Source organism: Vulpes vulpes, chromosome 15 (genome assembly GCF_048418805.1).
Source record: "Vulpes vulpes isolate BD-2025 chromosome 15, VulVul3, whole genome shotgun sequence".
NCBI classification, from domain to species: domain Eukaryota; kingdom Metazoa; phylum Chordata; class Mammalia; order Carnivora; family Canidae; genus Vulpes; species Vulpes vulpes.
The window spans coordinates 10,469,830-10,481,908 of record NC_132794.1 but is presented as its reverse complement, the minus strand read 5'-3'; the positions used below and the strand labels follow the sequence as shown (position 1 = coordinate 10,481,908).

At 49.0% G+C, this 12,079-nt stretch overlaps 1 protein-coding gene across 3 annotated transcripts; it reads right to left on the bottom strand.

Annotated features, from left to right (window-relative positions):
- Window positions 1-1,129: 1,129 nt before the first annotated feature.
- KCNE1 (potassium voltage-gated channel subfamily E regulatory subunit 1) lies at window positions 1,130-10,370 on the bottom strand. 3 transcript variants are annotated; one of them, XM_025986484.2, is made up of 2 exons: window positions 10,225-10,370; window positions 1,130-1,865 (listed from the first exon to the last, which is right to left on the bottom strand). In XM_025986484.2, exon 2 carries the CDS (start codon window positions 1,812-1,814, stop codon window positions 1,422-1,424), a length of 393 nt encoding a protein of 130 aa, XP_025842269.2. In that variant the 5' UTR covers window positions 1,815-1,865; window positions 10,225-10,370; the 3' UTR covers window positions 1,130-1,421. The 3 variants fall into 3 exon arrangements, with proteins under 3 accessions (XP_025842269.2, XP_025842270.2, XP_072596854.1); XM_025986485.2 differs by lacking the exon at window positions 10,225-10,370 and adding an exon at window positions 9,692-9,787; XM_072740753.1 differs by lacking the exon at window positions 10,225-10,370 and adding an exon at window positions 3,457-3,575.
- Window positions 10,371-12,079: the final 1,709 nt, after the last annotated feature.

The following is a 12,079-nucleotide window of genomic DNA, read 5'->3' as shown; positions in this document are numbered from 1 at the left end:
CCCCTCCTTGCTTCTCCCAGTCTGGGGGTGGCCGTCAATTGTTGGCCATCCTTGGCTCACAGGTGTGTCAGTCCAATCTCTGCCTGTCTTCACGAGAGTTCTCCCCATGTGTCCCTGACCTGATTTCCCACTTCTTATAAGAACATCATTCATATTGGATATGGGCCCACCCCAATGACCTCACTGTAGTCTGATTACATCTGCAAAGACCCAATTTCCAAGTATGGTCACATTCACAGGTACCAGGGGTAGGACCTGAACATGTCTTTTGGCTGGGACACAATTCAACCACAGTGGACACATGGCCTCAAAAGGCCCTGCCGCCCCCCAATCCCAGTGTTGCCACTTACCCATACCTGCTCCTTCTCCTGGGTTCTGGGGTGATGGGTGCACCCCTCCCTTCTGCCATAACTGAACCCCTTCCCCTTGGTACACATTCTGAGGTGGAAATTTTTTCTCCAGCATCTCAGTCCTGTAGTTAAGTGAATTTTTCAGAAATTGACATGTGTGAGTAGGAAGTGTCTGTGTGTGTGTGTGTGTCTGTGTGTGCGCATGTGTGGATATGGCTGTGAATGTGTGTTTGGGGTTGAGGGGGAACGTGTGAAGGGTGGATATAAGGTAGGGGGGCAGGAGGCAGGAAGGAAGGGGAGGCCAGAGCCACCATAGTGAGGGCATTCATGACAAAAGCAGAGTGGTATTGTCCCGTAACAGGAGCAGGGAGGATGCTTGGGACAAATAAGGCAATCTTATGCCTCTGGTCTCCATCCCATAAAATAGGATATTATTAGGATACTGACTTTGTCATTTTGACAAGAACCAAAATAACAAGAGGCCCAAGGAAGATCAGTTTCTCTTTCCCATAATGCCTGAGCTGGCGAGTGAGCAGGAAGGCAGAGAGAACCTGCCCTGTGACATTGCCCAGGGACATAGACTTGCTGCTCTACCACCCGAGAGGATGCTGTCCTTTTCCAGAGTCAAAGCTGGCTCATGACCTCATCCCCATCCAGCCACTGGGAAGGGGAAGGGGAAGGGGAGAGAAGCGGGAGACACACCCTTTCCTTCTCAAGAATCCCTCCCATGTCTACAGGCCGGAATGTCGTTAAATGACCTTGCTAGCTGCAAGGGAGTCTGGGAAATACAGCTTTTATTCTCAGAGGTCGTGATCGCTGGAATGCTGCTAAAATTAACAAGGCAGAGACAGATACTGGGGAACAGCTGGCAGCCATCACAGAAGAAATGTGATTTTAGAGAAATAGTGTCATGAATCCATCCTTCACCCCTTACAAGAGCAAAAAAAAAAAAAAAAAAAACCAAAAACCAAAAAACCCAATTACATCCCTACAATAAAGAATATAAAAGGCACGTGATTAGAAAAATCAGATTGCCAAGTAAGATTTGTCCAGTTTTAACCGACTGCGGGGTCAGGACAGAGGTTTTATCTCGGGAAGGTGTGTGTTGGGGCGTTCGACGGCCAGCTGGTTTTCGATGACATAACATGCCTTGTAGCTCTCCAGAACCCGGGCCTGGCAATACGCCTTGTCCTTCTCCTGCCAGGTGTCAGACTCGATGTATACGTTGAACGGGTCGTGGGAGTGCTCCAGCTTCTTGGAGCGGATGTAACTCAGCATGATGCCCAGGGTGAAGAAGCCGAAGAAGCCAAGCACCATGAGCACGTAGAGCGCCGCCAGCTGGCTGTCATCACGGCTGGGCGACCTGCGGGCCAGGCCCGACATGTTGTTGCCGCCCTCTTCAACTGTCCCCTGCCACACTGTGGTCAGAAAGGGCATCACCTCGGTGGCATTCGATGGAATCATCCTGGGCTTAAAGGTTCTGCTGCAGGAGCTCGAACTTTCCGAGAAAGCTTTCTGGAAGAAAAGTGCAATCTGGACTCAGAAAGCACGTACCGGCCCAAACCTACCCACACATGCACAGATTTTTGAAATCTCAAGGGAGAGGGGTGCCCGAACATCCACCTGAGTCCCTGGCATGTGCCACCTTGAGTCTGCACAGCACCTCTCTGGATTGATCAAGTAATCAGTTGGTTCCCCCTTATTTCCACTCACCACTGCCACCGTCTACCTCCTCGGAAACCCCCAGAAGGAGTTCCTCTAATATACACACTGTGTTGTATGTGTGTGTGTGTGTGTCTTGGTTTATGTGCTATGGACTGAATTTTGTTCAGCCCTAACCCCCAATGTGGCTGCACCTGGAGACAAGGTCTTCAGGAGGTTAATTGAGGTTACAGGAGATCATTACAGTCGGGACCGTAACCCGCTAGGACGATGCTCTTATAATAAGAAAGAGAAATCTCTCCCATGCAAGGATGCTATGAGAAGGCAACCAGGAAGAGAGATCTCACCAAGAACCAAACCCTTCCAGAATCTTGATCTTGGACTTAGACCCTCCCAAATGATGAGAAAATATACGTCTGTGGTGTAAGCCCCCAGCTTGTGGGATTTTGTTACGGCGGCCGGAGCTAAGCCATGTAAGTGGTGCTGGGTTATGTATCTGCCTCTCTTTCCTCTCTGCCATGGCTTTAGCCACCTCGGCTACTCCGTGTGCCTACCTTCCTTTATGTCTGAACATTGCACGGTACCCATGGCACACACCCACTTCCTTTCTCTGCCTGCTGCCCCAGAACTGGATGCTGCTGTGCCCACTAACTCCATAAAACAAAGGGACAGAAAACATCCCTGTCCTCCTGTGGACCTGGAAAAATCAGACACTTGCTACCACTGGTGCCTCGTGGTTTGCACAACTAGTCAGACTAAGGTACTCTCGGGCGTCCTAGGGGGTGATGTGCAAGGGGTGGTGTGTTCCAGCACCGAATACCCTGTGGATGGAAAGAAACCCTATCATAGTGCTGTGAACTTAGGGTCCTGAGTGTGAGTGGATTGGTTTTTCCAGCTCATTAGGAAATATCAGCCCTGGGGCACCTGGGTGGTTCAGTTGATTAAGCATCTGACTCGGTTTCAGCTCAGGTCATGATCTCAGGTTCCTAAGATTGAGTCCTGCATGCTTTCTCTACCCCTCTCCCTGCTTGTGTGCACATGCTCTCTCTATTTCTCTCTCTCAATGAATAAATAAAATCTAGGAAAGAAGAAAGAAAAGAAAGAAAGAAAGAAAGAAAGAAAGAAAGAAAGAAAGAAAGAAAGAAAGAAAGAAAGAAAGAAAAATAGAACCAGCCCAGGGATTCGGAGTTTGGGGTTTTAGGTCTGGCTCTTCCAGGGCTGACCACCATGGCTCTCTCTACCTTGTGGAGAAGCTCCTCATGAAAGAGAAACAGAGGAGTTTATGGGTTTTCTGGACATCTCTGGGGCTTTTGAGTCTGCCCTGAGATGTGTTAGAACAGGTTAAGCTGCATAGGCTCAAGAGACTTCCAGGTACTGATTGTTCTACAAAACCAGCATTTTGCCCCATTCTAGCCATGGCAGTAGGTAGGAATTGTTTGGTTACCTTTTTTTTTTCTTCGAAGCTTAGATGCAGAGCTGCTAGTCTGCTGGAAATCACTCAGGGCGAGGTTGCAGGCAGCTGAGCTTTCCAAACATGTCCCACATTTTCTTTTTAAATGACTTCAGAACACTTATGAATGCACAGAACCCTGCCCCCAGAAAATACACAGCCCTTGAGCTGATAATGTAATTTTTTCCCCTAAAGAACACAGAATGACCACAAGCAGGGAATCCTGCTACCAATGACTATCAGAGCATTCTTAACACTTCATGACCACATGAGACTAGAATTATGGTGGACAACCTCCAGAGGTGAATTAGTTTAGAACCAATAGCTTCACACAGCAAGTTGATTTAACAGCAACTCCTGCAGCTAATCCACATGGTGGTGGGGGGGGGGGGGGGATCACAGAGAAGATCTGTTACTTAAAACCAGACGGACTTTTCTGTGGCCAGAGGAAGCAACCAGAAACATCTGCTTTGAAAACCTGCCAGGCCAACCGTCCTCAGCCTTGCTCTCAGGTGGTGGTGCTCAAATTTTGGCATGCTTTATATTTCTTTCTTTCTTTCAGATTGTTTTGTTTTGCAGGGTGGGAGGAGCAGAGGGAGAGGGAGAGTCTTTTTTTTTTTAAATATTTTATTTATTTGACACAGAGAGAGAGAATGCAAGCAGGGAGAGCCAGGCAGAGGGAGAGGGAGAGGGAGAAGCAGGCTCCCCATGGAGTAGGGAGCCCGATGTTCGGCTCGATCCCAGCACCCTAGGATCATGACCCAAGCTGAAGGCAGCCACTTAAATGACTGAGCCACCCAGGTGCCCCGGAGAAGGAGAGTCTTAAGCAGACTCTCACCGAGCACAGAGCCCGACATGGGTTTTTTCTCATGACTCTGAGATCACTACCTGAGCCAAAACCAAGAGTCAGTTGCTTAACCAATTGTGTCACCCAGGTGCCCCTGGCATGTTTTAGAATCACCTTCTAAAAATGCAGAGTGCTGGGCTCCACCCCCAGAGTTTCTGATCTAGAATGGCCGGTGTGGGGCCTGAGAATTTGCAGTTCCAAGAGATTCACAGGTACTACAGATACTCCTGGTCCAAGGACCCCCACTTGTGACCTACTGGAATCACCTGGAGAGGCACCTGGGTTAAGCATGTGCCTTTGGCTCAAGACGTGATCCTGGGATCTTGGGATCCTGGGATCAAGTCCTCCATCGGGCTCCCTGCATGGAGCCTGCTTCTCCCTCTGCCTGTGTCTCTGCCTCTCTCTGTGTGTCTCTCCTGAATAAATAAATAAAATCTTTAAAAAAAAAATCACCTGGAGAACTTCAAAAAAATACTGATGGCCTGGATCCCTCCTTCAAAGACTGTGATGTCCTGGCTTTCTGGCATAAAGCTTCCTAGGTGATCCTAATTTGTAGCCAAGCTTGAGACCCACGGGACTATGGAACCTTAGGAAACTGACCCATCTTTCCTGCTGCAAGGTGCTAGGAAGAATTTGATGAGCAGAGAAATGATTTCATAAAACAATTTTCCAATCTCATTTGTTTTTTAGATTTTCTTTTTCGGTCTCCTATGTCCCTGATGGAACCTGAAGAGAAGTGGCAGAGAGAAACTCTCAAGCCTCACTATAACCCCAGCTGCCTCCTGCCTAACTCACGCTGGCAGCTTAAATTATGTGGAGCCTGTCAGAGCCTTAATGCCAGGCCCCGAAAAGCCAAGTTCATCAACTGCCTTTCAAGCAACGACTCTGAATTTTTAAAGAGAAATCTTCTTCTTCCTTTACATTTAATTTATTGTATTGCTTTTGCGAAATGCCCTCTGTGCCCCGAAGGCCTGCATGCTGGGCCACGTGGTGTTCTGTGTAATGAGTCTCAAAATGAGTTTGGCAATGTGCTCTTCATAGTCAGCATGATGTAAACGAACTCAATCTGCATGTCAGCTGGGGGTTTATGTCTCATTCTTCCAAGTTCACTTCCATTATAATGCCAACGCACTGCCCTGTGGCCTGTGTGGCAGACTACTGGACTCACATGGATTTGAAGAGCAAGTAAGCCAGCAATCTGAACTTACAGGAAACTGGGATCCACAGAGTTGAGCTGACCTGCCCAAGGTCATGTCTCTTATCAAAAATACATCTAGAATTCAGTCTTGTAGCCGTGAACTCACATTCTATTAGTACAGAAAAAGGAGTTCTCAGGACTTTGTAGGGAGGGAACGGATTCTATATTTAAGGTCAAAGGGACAGAGGACCTGGCCACCAGGTCTACCCAGATGAAGACTAGCTTGTGACCTAAAGATGCCATCAGAAGACCCCTCCTTGACAGGAGAGAACACAGATTTTCATAGCTTGTACAGTGACAAGCGGGCTGTGGGAGGCAGAAGCAGCAGGAACCAGGGAGGTCAAACTCCAAACACAACCAGTCTTACGGCCAACCTGTGCTGAACATTCTCAGACTGACCTTACTGGGCCTAGAAAGAGGGGGTTTCTAGAAGTTTCTTCTCCATCCTGGGTTTGAGATTCCTCATGCAGATTAGATACTGCCCCCAATCAAGGTTAGTACGATTTTCTTTTCTCTTCAAAGCTTAGGGCCAGAGCTAGTGGTCTGCTGGAAGTCGACTACCCTGGGTACAGCGTTCTGGGCAGGTGAGCTGAGCTAACAGCTAGAAATGGAGTCCAACTGGGTCTCCACCACCCTGGGATTCTGGAAGGCCCCCAGCTGCACCCAGAGGAGAAGGGGGCAGTGAGTGACGTCACGCTGTCCTGGCACATGCTGCCCCTTTTGCATTTCTCCCTCTTCCAGCTACATCGCCTGTCAGCACTGATAATGACCTGGAAGCTTTTAGAACAGATTTCCTAGCACTGCCACCTTTCCTTCTTTCTTAAGCATTTACTGAGCACCCAAGGCTTTTGTGGGCTGACTCCAACCAAACTTCTGCTCAGAGGGATTGATGCTGGGGGGCAGGGAAGAGAAGAGAGAGTGTCTGATACAGAACTCAGAGATCTGATTTGCAGCCCTGGCTCAAGCCTAGATAAAACACAGGGCTCCCCTGGGCCTCAGTTTACTTATCTTGGTAAACAGGCATAACGTTCCTATCCTCTTTTTTTTTTTTTTTAATGCAGATTCAGATTTGAGATCTGGAGAGATGCTAAGATTCTGCACTGCTTCTTTTTTTTTTTTTTTTTTTTTAGGATTTTATTTCTTTATTTCAAAGAGAACAGAAGCTGGGGGAGAGGGAGAGGGAGAAGCAGACTCCCCACTGAACAGGGAGTCCAATGTGGGACTCGATCCCAGGGCCCTGGGATCATGACCTGAGCCAAAGGCAGATGCTTAACCAACTGAGCCACCCAGGCACCCCCATTCCTATCATCTTAACAGCATTCCTTAATAAGCATTTCTTCAGTCTTGAAATCATCATTAGGCTTTACTTGCTTCAGGAAGCAGAATTAGGGTAAAACCAATTATGGGTTAGCCTAATTTTGGTGAATATGATCTTATCAAGTTAAGAATTCTGCAAGCATGATTTCCTTGGAAGCAATTATCAATTATGTTCATCTTACTCTCAATAAATTCTGAAAACATATTTACCTCTAGGAAGAAAAAATAAAAAGCCAACGGGGCCCCTAGACCCTTCCAGGGTATGAAGGGTGTAAATGTGAACCAGTGAGCTGGTGAGAGGGACCCAGCCAAACCCAATATGGGAAAAAGGATAAGCATTCTGGTGTGAGGAATTGATGGGAGGATTCCCAGCCTCCGGAGGGCAGCTGAAGTCACATAGAAGGAGGGCAGATGGACTATCAGATTGAATAAATTCGAGAAGCCGAAGTTTTCTTATCCAAAAACTGGGCATACTAGAATCTCCCTTGACTATACTACCACAAGGTTCTGTGAGGCACAGAACAAACCCCCAATTTTGCCACCTCTAAATTTTGCAGCTCTCTCCTCAAGAGAGGCACGACTGCCATATTTGATTGTCAAAATCCTGCTGGTCCTCCAAATGCCTACTCCTCTGCCAACCTGGGGGCAAATGCCCCTCCCCTTCTTTGATCCCATGGCGCCTTGTCTATACCACTCAGATTCTAATTTATTTCACAATAATTTATAGGCTTGTCTGGGCATTTCTTTCCAGGAGCTCAGGAAGGTCAGGGATGATCTTGCTCACCTTGTCCCCACGCCAGCACCCAGACTCATTCCATAAGAGATTCCTGAATTAAGTGGGGGTGCCAAGTATTAAATCCAATACAACTACAATGTGATTGCAAGTGCAAATAACCAATAAGGCATGATACAGTCTTGAAAGAAATTGGGGGGTAGGGGATCCCTGGGTGGCTCAGCGGTTTGGCGCCTGCCTTTGGCCCAGGCGCCATCCTGGAGTCCCGGGATCGAGTCCTGCATTGGGCTCCCTGCATGTAGCCTGCTTATCCCTCTGCCTGTGTCTCTGCCTCTCTCTCTCTATGTCTATCATAAAAAAATAAAATAAAATTGGGGGTAGCCAAATGGAAACCTCTTTCAATATAATGTATGTTTTTACATAATAAAACGTAAACTATTTGTATTTATATTTATTTTGTAGTATTATTTATTTTGTATATTAAAATATATTTTATTATTATTAATCTGATTAACGTATTTATTATTATTATTAACATAGTTAGATATGTATCCACAAACTACTTTATTTCTAAAAAGATTTAGGGCAGTCAGTAATTATTGACAGTATAGCTGAATTTTTATCCTGTTCCTTCCACTCCTGATAACCCATAACCTGCTTTCTTTTTTCCATATTACTTAATAACTGCCACTGTAATATGGTTTTCTTATTTATTATGTCCATTGCTTGTTTGTCTTCTCCACCAAAACGCAAGCTTTTGAGGGCAGGGATGTTTGCATGTGTTATTCTGCATATATCTCAAGGCCTAGAACAGTATCTGGCATGTGGTAGGAGTGCAATAAATATTCATGGAATGCAGGCATGCATGGATGAATGCATGAATGAATAAATGTCCCATTCAATTACCAAAAAGCCCTGAAATCACCAGCTGTACCTTCAGAGACTTAGGATGACAAGAGTGAGTCCCTCTGATGTCTTCACAGCATACTTTATTTTCAAAACAATCGACTTTCTAAGAACCTGTCAAAAGCCAGACCTCTGGAGATATTCTTAAAAGGGAGAATGCCTTCCTTGGACCCATCCTTAGCTCATCCCTGATGAATATATGAAATAGACCACAGAAAGCAGGTTCGGGTTCCCTCCCTAACAATCAATCCATAGATCAGAGATGCCTGAGTGGCTCAGTGGTTGAGCATCTGCCTTTGCCTCAAGAGCATGATCTTGGGGTCCTGGGATCGAGTCCCACATCGGGCTCCCCATGGGGAGCCTGCTTCTCCCTCTGCCTGTGTCTCTGCCTCTCTCTGTGTGTGTCTCTCATGAATCAATAAATAAAATCTAAAAACAAAAGCAAAAAAAAAAAAAAAAAACCAACCAATCCATAGATGGGAGTCTAGGTGCTTTCCAGCAAATCACCATATATGATTTTAAACAGCCGGGTGATCACAGCAAAGTTCCCCACCACCAGGAACATAAATGGTTACTGACCAGAACCTTCCTTAATGGAACCAGAAGCTCCATCTTAAACCTAAATGTGGTCTCAAAACAAACAGTTTACATACAGTAGGTTAACAGTTCACACACTAGGTTAAAAAATCCAGGCAAGGACAGTGTAACAGGTGATAGATCCAGGACATCCATACGACAGCTACTCGGTCAACTTTCTTGCAGAAGTTCCACATTTTCCCCAATTACCACGATCAAGACAAGATACCAACAATGTTCTGCAAGTCCCACGCTTCTTCCCCAGGGAGATGCCAAGGCCCAAGAACCTTCCTGGCCCCCAAATTAGAAAGGCCCCTCAGAGGCCGGGTGTGTATGGCAGTATTGCCTGAGCTGGGTGAGGTCTCTGAAACCCAGTGGGGACTGGGAGCGCGGGCGGTTTTAGTTTTCTTTGGGTGCTTTTAGGTTTTTCCCAAGTTTTCTACAAGAATGCCTGAGATTTCATAAAAATGGGGAAATGTGGCTGTGACATGGTGGTGAGACAGTTCTCTAGGCGTGCGGCTCTAAGTGAAGCCCCGCAGAGGGAGAGGAGGCGCGACCCATCCTCCATCCCGGCGGGCCTCCGGGTCCGGGGGGCGTGGGGGTGCTGAGGCCGGGTGCTGGAGCCCCATCAGGGTGGGGAGCCTGGACTTACCGGGTCCGGGGCGCCGAGGCAGCCGGGTGCGCAGCGGGTCCGCCGGCCGAGCCCGAGGCTGCGCCCTCCCCGGGCGGGGGGCGGGGGTGGGGGGCGGGCAGGCGGGCGGGGCCTCCCGGAGCCCGAGGGCGCCCCGCCCTGTCCCCAGGGGTCCCCGCCGAGCCCCGGCCCGGCCCTCCGCTGCCTGCATCCCGGATCTCGCCGGGTAGGCTCCAGCCGGCAGAAAGTCCGCATTGCCACGATTGCCAGCCAGCCCGACAGACAGACAGACAGACAGACAGACAGACAGATCTCCCTTCCTGCGGGAGTTTGCAGGAGGCAGGCTAGAAGCCGCTGCGGCCCCGAGAAAGGCATTCCGGGGGACCCCCACCCTCGGCGGAAAGCCAGGACAAATGTCCCTACTGTTTGCAGCTGCAAACAGTAACTTAGAGACGCTCAAAACCCCAGCAGACTCGTTGTGGCTGCGGCGCGCACGCTCCCCCCGCCCCCAGCTGTGTCCCCGCATCCCCGCGCTGGCATCCAGGAGCACCCACCTGCCCACCGGGTGGACCGGGTGTCCAGCTCCGAGCTGCAGGTGCGGCTGTGCACGTGGCAGGTGCAGCCCAGGCCCGCGGGAGGCTGTCGCTGGAGCCACCCACGCCCTGGCAGGGCCACTCCAAAGTCCTCGGGGCGCTGGCACGGGCCACGAAGGCCAAACATCACAGCGCCTGAGTGACCTGCCAGCAAATGTCACAGCAGCTGCCCACAAGCGTGGGAGGCCCCCATGAGCCCGGGGAACTTGCAAATGCCAGTCCCGTGAGAGCTTTGGGGAAAAAGGTCCAGCTCACCGGTGCAGGGGGGTCAGAGCAAGAAGGTTCCTGATCTAGAGCCAGAAGACGCTCCCTCCGCTTGGTCTTCGTCCTCCTGTCTCCTTCTTGGGCCTTGGCCTGGGTGCTCCCCTGGGCAGGAGGCCCTCAGAGGGGACCGGGGCCTGTGACATTCCAGGACTCAGCTCAGCCGGCAAACGCAGGGCTGGCACCTGCGTGCTCCACGGGGGCCAGGACAAACCCACACCAGGCACATCGGAAAGCCCTAAAATGTCTGCAGCCTTGATGTGTGATGCACTGTGTGAAGTCGGCTCTGCCAGGTGGGCCTGAACCTTAGGAAAGCTCTAGGCATAAAAAGGTTCTTTGTAGTTTTACTTGCAATAACTAGAATCTGTCTCAGAACAGAAAAGTGGTCAATGGTTGTACCTGTGACAGAGTATGGCTCTCCGGACTGGAATCCCTCATGCCGTCCGTAGGGCAACGTTTGCCAACAGTTTGTAGGACGCGGGGTCCTTACACTGTAATCTTAAATGCAAAATATTGGGTCTCTAAATTGTGCACACGGGATGCTATGCGTCATTTTGAAAATAAAAAAAAAAGCACACCCCAATGTTAATATTGTCTATTGATGGTGGGCTTCTGTGGGATCTATTTTCTTATTTACACAAATCTGTATTTTCCTTTTCCTTCCCCCACTCCCTGCAATAATTCTATATTCTTTAATATTTAGGGGGGAAAATGCATACACTCTATCTGGAAATTCCCTAGGTCCACCCTTCTCCAGATCATGTTCCAGATCATGTTGTTCGGAGATGGTCCCTTTTTGCCCACCTTTCCACGGGTAACTTGAGGAGGGGGGTGGGATGGAGAGTCGGTTAAGGCAAAAATGTTTGTCCCATTAAATTTGTGTGCAGCCCTTTCAGTGGCAGGTAATGGTGTGTGGTGTGCCCCACGGCAGCTGTGGGATGACCGTCTCCCCTGGTCCTGGAGCCGTGCCTGCCCACCTGTCACCCAGTTATCGTGGAGACGGCCTGTATGGTGGTGTTTTCAAAAGGTGCTACGTCTGAGAGTGGTGGTGCTCTTCTCTTCCTGCTTCTCTCCATCCCACATGTGATGATGGGTTATTTGATGATGATGCTACTGTCTTGGTCATTTCTTTTTTTTTTTAAAGAGCATTTATTAATTTATTTATGAGAGACAGAGAGAGAAACAAAGAGAGAGAGAGAGGCAGAGACATAGGCAGAGGGAGAAGCAGGCTCCACGCAGGGAGCCCGACATGGGACTCGATCCCAGGACTCCAGGACCAGGCCCTGGGCTGAAGGCGGTGCTAAACCGCTGAGCCACCCGGGCTGCCCAGTTTGGGTCATTTCTTAATGTGTGATGATAGGACAGGATCACAGGCAAGGAAGATTGTATTTTGTTTCTTGAAAGGGTTTCTTCTTTTCTCTTTCACTTCCTGCTTTTACCCTTCTAGAACTCACCTTTCCCCACCATACAGGTGTGACCGAGCTTAAAGTAACCCTAACAATAGAGCCACAGCCTGCAAAGGCCTGGGGTCATTTCTCTCTCCTCTTCTGGCGCT